The following is a 9,092-nucleotide window of genomic DNA, read 5'->3' as shown; positions in this document are numbered from 1 at the left end:
CTCAGGGCGAGTTTCTAGGCAATCAAAACAGACACTTTATTATATGTTGAGGAACACTAACCAATTTATGCTCTTCTACGATGATGGATGATTTTTGATAACTTCTTTTCAACAAACTAACACTGTCTTTAAACAAATCCTTGGTCCTCTAAAAGTTTTCATGATATGATATTTATATAATAGCCAAAGGTTAGGATTCAAATAAATGAAAATAGCAAAATTATGAAGAAGATGGTCAAAAGAGAAGAAAAATAATTAACAACTATTTATTTTCTGATGCTTCACCCCACTTTGCAGGGCTGTTCAAGTTTATAGCATTAGGGACTTAAGAGAAAGTCTCTAAAGCTATCAACTTGAATAGCCCTAAACATCAGCTATACAAAGTGGGGCGAAATGTTGGAAAATAAATAGTTATTAATTATTATTTTTTTCTTTTGACCCCAACCCTGACCATCTTCTTCATAGTATGAAATTATATGGACAATTATTTATATATATAAAATGAATATACTTTGATCTTCTGAGGAGGCACCATTATTCTTAATAAAGAAGTTTTTCATTGAGTTATTGTAAGATGGCAGATAAAATAAAATTTGAGAATATGGTTAGTGGTGCAATGAGTAAAAATATACAAATAACCAAAACCTTTTTATTTGTACCGACGTTTTAACCTGAATTTAAGGCCTTCATCAGGGTACTCAAGCGAAGATTCTGTTAAAAGTCAACAGTTCCGTCCATTTTTAATGGAATCTTCCTTTGAGTTACCTGATAAAGTATTGGAATTCAAGTTAAAGCATCAGCATGGCAAAAAATAAATAAGTTTTATTTATTTGTGTACTTTTGCTAACCACACCCCTGACCACCTCATATTAATCTACAGTCAACTTTTACACCTCATTATAAAGTAAAATACTAATGAGTCGAACTATTAGTGATACTTTTGATTTTTTTCTTCTGAGAATGTTTTATTTATTTTTTATTTGAATAAATCTGAACAATATCTTGTTTATTCAGCAACAATTCTAATGTATTTGTACATTAAACTTCCTTAAATTCAACAGATACAAGGTTTTTCTTGTCCCATTTTGTATTCAGGAATTTTCTGAGAGAAGATGTACCTGTAATTCCTTACACTCAATCAAAATAAATAATCTATCTATAAACAATATATTTTATATTGTTTGTAGATAGATTAATAACTCAAATTTTATAAAGCAATTTCTTTTTAGTTTTATTAGCGACTGAATCCAGTAGTTCTCTTTTCATGACTCAGTTTTCTAGTTCTTTCTATATGACATCTTAAAAAATAGTTTTTGTTAATCTGAAACATATGCCTTCGATACTCACATGTTATAATATACTCACAATATTATAATTATAAATAAATGATTATACATCTTTTAGATTGGTCTTGTGTAATGTGGGACGAAGTTTGTGATGGAGGAAAGACCGATTGTCTTTTATATAATAGCCAAAGTCTCAGATATAGTGTCAATTTTATGGCATGTGGTGAGTCTTTAAGTTTTATTATATTTATATAGATTTACTTATGATAATTAAAAATATAAAACTAAACAAATATTTTACTAAAGGAACATTGTTTGTTAAACTCGCTATTTAAAGAAATTGAAATATATATAGTTGACCATATAACTTAAAATATGAAGAAGATGGTCAGGGTTGCGATCTAAAAAGAACAAATAGTTTTTAAACTATTTAATGTCCGACGTTTCGCTCCACTTTGCAGTGCTTCATCAGGGCTAAAAAATACAAAAATAACAACTAAGAACACTACAACAATAAGATACGGTGATAAGGAAATTATATATAAATAAAAGGAAGGAAGATATAAAATAGTATTAATATAAAATAAACTTGAATAAACATAAACAAAAAGGTATTATTTATTAAGGTAGAATAAATAATATGTAAAAAATAAGTTATAAAAAAATTATATATAAATAAAAGGAAGACAAAATAGTATTAATATAAAATAAACTTGAATAAACAATGATACGAATAAAAAATTACATAACAATGGTAAGAATTTGTAAAAATTAAAAAAATATGTAAAATATATGGTTAAAAAAGTATAAGAGACGCCTATAAAACGAAAAAAAAAAACCATAAAAACAGAAAAGTAGATGTGGGAACACAAAATTTGAACGCACTAACAGACGAAAAATGAAGATTGAGATTAAATAAAGTTCGTGAAAGAATAAATATAAATAAAATTAATAATGATGATATTAAATGATAATAAATGAGCAAAGAACAAATCGGGACTACCTATTTGTTCAAAGCGATAGGTTAAACAAATTTTGACAATAAATCGGAAGCGTGGAGGCCGGTCATTTAACATTTATATTTTGCCGTGTACGGGGCTTCGGGGTTTCTAAGCCCAATTAGGGGTTCATACCCTCTTTTATCTATATATCTTTGTACATTTCTTTAGATCTATTGTCGACGGATTTTTGCCTAGGGATCTTTGGCATGCCGACAAAATAAATTATTTTAATGTTGAAAAGAATATGGTCCGGGTGCGGTCAAGAAAAACTCAAATAGTATATTTCTACTATTTGAGTTTTTCTTGACTGCACCCGGACCATATTCTTTTCATCTTTACACACGGTCAATCAATAATCTTCCAGTAAATTATTTTAAGTTAAAAAACTCCAGCTGGTGCCTCTCATACATATCAATTTATATTTCAAATACGTCACATATACAGGAAATAGTCATAAAAATATGACGAACGATAATAAAAGAAAGATACAGAAATATGATAAGAATAATATTTTCTAATTTAGGAATAACTAAGTAAAAATAGAATGATACACATTGTCACTAATAATATATACTGAAGAAAATATAGTAGGATAGTAAATACAATATAGGATATAATAACAATGATAGTAAAAGAAGTTATTTATCCTACCTTAATTTACCTTTTTGTTTATATTTATTCAAGTGTATTTTATATTAATACTATTTTATATCTTCCTTCCTTTTATTTATATATAATTTTTCTATCACTTATTTTTTACATAATATTTATCATACTTTAATTTACCTTTTTGTATCTTATTGTTGTAATGTTCTTAGTTGTTTTTGTATCTTATTGTTGTAATGTTCTTAGTTGTTTTTGTATCTTATTGTTGTAATGTTCTTAGTTGTTTTTTGTATCTTTTTTAATCCTGATGAAGACCTGCAAAGTGTGGCGAAACATCGGACATTAAACAGTTTGAAAACTATTTGTTCTTTTTTGACCACAACCCTGACCATCTTCATATTTAAATTTTATATTTATTAAATATTATAATTTCAATTTGTTATTTATTAAAGTTATATCTGTTCCTCAGAACCAGACAAATGTAAGTCTAAATATTACAATTATTATGATTATTACATCATTGTAAGTAGCATTTTATGCTACATTAAGCCATAACAAAGTTAGACCGTTGAAAAATTGCCTTTTTGTATTTTCTAAGGGTTGTAAGAACGTCAGTCTTAATCTATGATTGAGCAGTTTTTATGCTCTCCTGAAAAGTTGGTCTAAGTGAATTGTATTAATCTGGTTCCAAGGTACAAATATTTCATAACAAATTTGAATTTATTTGTTGTATACTAACTCTATAAAATATAATGTAATCTTATTATTCTTACAGGTTTCTTTATCCTTGCCATATTATTAGATTACGGTGTGTTCAGGAATGCTGGAGCATTAAATATATATGAAGAACAGAAGAGGTTGCAACCTGACGAATACGCTCAAATTAAGCTTGACTCAGAGGAGTTCAGAAAAAAAGATGTTTCAGAGTTTGCTGAAATCTCTGATTTATCCTAAATTAACTTGGTAGAATCAGGATATGGACACCTAAGGACTGCTCTTTCAGTTATATATGATTAAATTCTTAACTAAGTATTGGGCAGGATTGGTTATTATAAATGTACGTATGGTTGTTATGTGTGGTAACTTTAATTTTAAATATTCTATTTTTATATATATTTTTTTAAGTAAGATTAAAATGATTAATCATTTCACAAATTACTTTTAAAAATGTCAGAATATTGAAATGACAAGCATTAATTTCTCTTTTAGCATCAGATGATTTTGTTTTTATTAATCCGTGTCATCAACCATTAGATAAATATATTTAACCATTTTTAAAAGAAATTTTGTAAGTATTATTACAGTATGTCAATTCTTTTTAATTAAGCTTTCTTTATGTGTGTTCGTATATTTCAATAGAAAGTTTTAAAGATTTAAAATGTTTCCTAAGTTTTAAAGAAGTTTAGCAGCCTTTGTATGCAATAATGTTACATTATGATTTGATTTTTATTGTTATGAAAAAAAATAGTTTTTTATTGATTTTATTATTTATGATTGAAGTCAATATTTTTATACAAATGTATAATTTTTTTTTTCGGGTGCAGTCAAAATAACTCAAATAGTATTTAACTATTTATAGTGAGCCAAAGTTTTGTCCTACTTTGAAGAGCTTCGTCAGGGCTAAAAAAGAAGCAAACGACTAAAATAATATAACAAAGTTAGGTAATAATAGATAACATGAAATAAAAGTAAACTAAGGTATAGCTAAAAATGATTTCAAATATGTGAAAGTTTATATAAAAATGAGCAAAGCAAATTAAAGAAAACAAAAATAAGAAGTACAGTGAAAATTATAAATAAACAAGATTTGCAAAAACATATTAGACAATTAATAGAAACAGAAACAATAACAAACAAAACAATAGATAAAATAGAAATATAAAAATACAATACACACTTAAAGAAATAAATAAGGAAAGTAAGAATGAATTATTTACTGAAGCATACTGCATAAAGCATTATTCATTATTTCCATTTATAATTTGTTCATAATTCATTCTGAGTAATTATTAATCCATTAGTTTAATTACAATTACTAATTAATGTCTTGTTATTGAACAGCTATGTTTTCTCTTAGTACATTTTAACATAATTTCTTTAAAATATTATTCATATAATATATGATAAATACATATTTATGTAACTTTTTTTAAGTCATAAAATTACTAATCAATTAGTAATTTATATTGTTGAATAATACAAAATTTATAAATACATATTATTTACATATTTTTTTTAAATATTTGACTATTTATTAGCACATAAAAATCCTATCCCTACTTATAACTAAACTCACTCAAAATCTCCCCCCGGGCATTTGTGAGGCCCGTTAGCCAATGGGTGGCACTCAAAAAAATAGGCGTGGGTGTGACGGACCCACCCTATGATAACCACTTCAAGAAACGTGCGATATATTTCCTAAGTACATCGCGCCATGGAGGCCATGGACCTCCACAGTCTGTCACGCCAATAAAAAAAAAAATTGCTGAAAATTTCTTTAAAAGTGTGAGGAACGCAATTAATTTACAAATTACATTACACAGATCCTTGAGTTGATATACATTCAGAATAGCTCAGTTAATTTAGGAAGTAGTATTTGATGGCATTGAAAAAAAAAAACTAGAAGTATTGTTTGCATTATTGTCAGTCAATTCAGAAAACCAATTATATATATTTTAATTAGTATAGATACAGGATTAATTTTTAATTTTAGTTATAACTAAAATCAGATTTTTACTCTGTGTACCAACAGAAGGAATATGGCTCTTCAATCCGCCATGATGGTTTCATATGTGACGTCAATTAGACATAAACAAACGACGCTGATTTATTGATTCATACTTTGTGGTTTTTTTTAAATTATTACATATTTTGTATTTAAAAGAATTTTTTCTTTTTTTCAAAAACAACCATGGTTTCATGAAAGCAGAAAGTTCAAAGTTACATAGAATCCATGCTTTAATTTTAGTGAAACATCCATGTTCTGTTAAATGTCGGTTTATATGGACAATCAAATTTAGATGGTCTGCACTCTTGTTTCGTTATTTTTTTTTTTTTACTGAACCCATTATTTTGTATCGGACATAATTTTCCATATCATTTTCTAACTGGAAGGCATTACGGTTTTAGTTACTTTAAGTTGTCTTTCGGAATAAATGAACTTACAATTTGTCTCTTGCATTATACTAACATCGAAGTGATCTTCACCAAAATATAATCTATTGTTTACATTACATAATAATTTTGGATCCCTTCTGGCCAGCTTTAACTAAATGTTTCTTGTATTGACATCTTTTGCACTTGGATAAGAAACTTTTGTGGTCTCTTTATAGTAGTATTATTGCAATAAGATACTGCCCAAGAACGGTAGCGATTATAACTCCTAATAGATAATACTAAAATAATAAATAAAATTTAAAAAAACAACAAATAAATCAAAATAACGCACTGAGTATATAAGCCTAATGTATATTTATGTCGAAATGATGTCATAACAAAACAACAATAAGTGACTTGCGTTTTTGTTTGGTAAAAAGAAATTAAATTTTAATGCGTAGTTTGAGACTAAATAGCGATTTTATTAAAAAAAAAAAAATCAGGAGAATTATGATCAAATAAATGATATAAGACACTTTCCAAAATGCTGTATCCTAAGACAAACCAATTGGGTAAATTAAAAAAAATAAATAAAAGAGATTAATTATAATAATAATTTAATAGATAATTCAGGTAACAATCAAGTCAACAAATCATCAAACAAATTATTTAAATAATTAATAAATTCATTTTAGTCAAACAATTTAATCATAATACAGGTCAACAAACAATATTTTTTAAGGTAATGTTAAAAACATCTACCCCATCTCTTATAGAAAAGAGCAGTCAAAGAAATAAAATCAAATTTAAAATTCTGGAAAGACCATTGTGTTCCTTTCAATGTTTTCTTTAAACCATTCCCTCGCCTCCTTGGCAAGATCTTCTGTGAATTCTGAATTTCCTCCAATTTCACCTAAAAATTTATGAACAAATAATTAATATAATAACACAATTGAGTTTATTCTGAAACTAGCAGATATAATAATGGTCAAGAAGGAACTCCTGGCCGAGGAATTAGGTTTGAAAATTTTTCAATTGATTAGTACAAATATCAAGTATTAAAGAAATAAAATATACCTTTCCTGATGAATGAACCTCGATTCTCATTGGCAATGCCCTTAATGGGAATATGTGGCGAGTTCTTTTTGAAATTATCGATGTGGAGAAAATTAGCAAGTTTTTCCACTTCATCATCATTAATGGTCTTGTTCAAGAATGAGGCAACTTTCCTAATCTGCGACGGTAAATCCTACAACATGAAGTAATGGTTATTAAGTTAAAGTAATTGATAAAACTAAAAGAGATTTTTCATTGTTTTAATAAAACTCAATTATTTTATTTTATGAGAAGATGGTTGTGGAGGTACAGTTAGTAAAAATACACAAATAAACAAAAATTATTTATTTGCGCTAAGTAATAAGTTTTTAAGTGGCACAAATAAATGTTTTATTTATTTGTTAACCGCACTCCTGACCATCTTCTTCTCATATGTATTTACTACTATTAACACCTCATTTTTTTATTGTATTTGAAGTTATTTTGTCTTCACTGATATTGATACTAAATTATAAAATTGAAAAAAAAAATATAATGAAACACTTTACATTACCCTCTTCAATTCTTCATAAAATAGAAACAATAGATTAGGGTTGTTTCTCCTTGAGTAGCCAGACTCAACATGAGCCCAATATGGAGCATATACAACTGAAAAAATAAAATAATAAACTTTTATCTCATATAAATTATGAATACAATATTAAATTTTTATAAATTGAAATCTAAAAACTGACATTATTATTGATATTAAAGCTTAGGGAACATAGATTTTTTATAGGAGGCTATACCCAACATCGATAATATTCAATTCTATAGGTGCCTCTGCACATTTACCAAACAATGACATATTCGCTCATGTGCAAGTGTGTGGATTGACTGGTACAAGTTGGCCTGAATTTGTGGCCGAGCTGTCGGGTGTCGGTTTTTGGGCACATATCACAAAGTGCTTGTGCTTCATCCACATGTTTGCATTGTTTTAGAACAGTCAACAGATGAATATTTATGTTGAGGTGTAGATAGTTGACCATAGATTAATGATTGGAGAAGTTTGTCGGGGGGTGCGGTCAGCAAAGAACAACATAAATAAACAAAACCATATTTATTTATTTTATGCCGACGTTTTGACCTGAGTTTCAGTTCTTCATCAGGGCTATTGAACAAAAGAGATAACAACAACATACAATTGAAAAGGAATAGTATACAAACAAATTTAGAACTATACAAAATATCGAATTAAATCATAAATGATAAAAATTGATTACTGATAATTGAATAATAAAAAAATTTTTAATTGATTGATAATTGTGGACTTTGATGGTAGTCGATTGAAAACAGTAACAGATGAAATATAATATCATGTAGGTAAGAAGATATGTATAATATAAGATATGCAAGTAGTGTCTAGAAAACTGAAGAAATAAATAAATAAATTGAATCTACAAATTGAACACTATGACAGGCAATGAAAAGTAGATCGTGGCTTATATCTGAATTACAGTATTTTTATGTTTTATCTGTTTTTATGTTCTTCAAGCTTTAATGAATTAAAGAAATTCGGTTTTTATTTAAATTGTATAGACAAGAATTAATTGAATTATTAATTAAACATTTGAATTTTTTTGCTATTACATTTGATTTTCATTATACAAAGGAAGGAAATAGAGACAGGGTAAATGACAGGAAACATAAATATCAGAAATGTAGGTTGTAGATAAAAATTTATATAGATAGTACTACATAACCGCAGATAGAAAATATAACATTGGAGAAACTTTTTTGATTTGAGACTGTTTTTCATATCATATAAAAACATTAAATCTAAAAGATATTCATATTGGCTGGAAGAGCAGGGATTCAACTTTCCAACGGTTGTAATTATGGTTTTGGATAACATTCTAAAGGTGTCTCTACATGTTTGCCAAATAATGACAAAGTCCATCATGGGAAAGCATGTTATTTGGATTGGCTGGTGCAAGTTAGCCTAAATTTGCGGCCGACCCAGTCTTGGTTTTTGGGCGCCAAAAATCAAAGAAAAAAGGGCAGTTAT

At 27.3% G+C, this 9,092-nt stretch overlaps 2 protein-coding genes across 2 annotated transcripts in view; one reads left to right on the top strand and one right to left on the bottom strand.

Moving 5' to 3' along the window:
- Positions 1-4,607, top strand: part of LOC106684230 (solute carrier organic anion transporter family member 74D) — a gene marked incomplete in the record, with an annotated part of 39,144 nt that extends 34,537 nt beyond the window's left edge. The window contains 2 exon segments of the mRNA XM_067052520.1: positions 1,405-1,509; positions 3,669-4,607. Coding sequence (XP_066908621.1) covers positions 1,405-1,509; positions 3,669-3,847 — 284 coding nt within the window.
- Positions 4,608-6,607: 2,000 nt separating this feature from the next.
- The window catches only part of LOC106684229 (luciferin sulfotransferase), a 39,423-nt gene continuing 36,938 nt past the window's right edge, over positions 6,608-9,092 (bottom strand). The window contains exons 5-7 of the mRNA XM_067052527.1: positions 7,599-7,693; positions 7,067-7,238; positions 6,608-6,902 (exon numbers count right to left, since the gene is read on the bottom strand). Of these exons, the coding sequence (XP_066908628.1) occupies positions 6,796-6,902; positions 7,067-7,238; positions 7,599-7,693 (374 nt within the window). The 3' untranslated portion in view covers positions 6,608-6,795. The remainder of the gene's footprint in view (positions 6,903-7,066; positions 7,239-7,598; positions 7,694-9,092) is intronic.

Source organism: Halyomorpha halys, unplaced genomic scaffold (assembly GCF_000696795.3).
Source record: "Halyomorpha halys isolate HHAL.00 unplaced genomic scaffold, Hhal_1.1 Scaffold558.1, whole genome shotgun sequence".
Lineage (NCBI taxonomy): Eukaryota > Metazoa > Arthropoda > Insecta > Hemiptera > Pentatomidae > Halyomorpha > Halyomorpha halys.
This window is presented reverse-complemented; position numbering and strand designations above follow the sequence as displayed.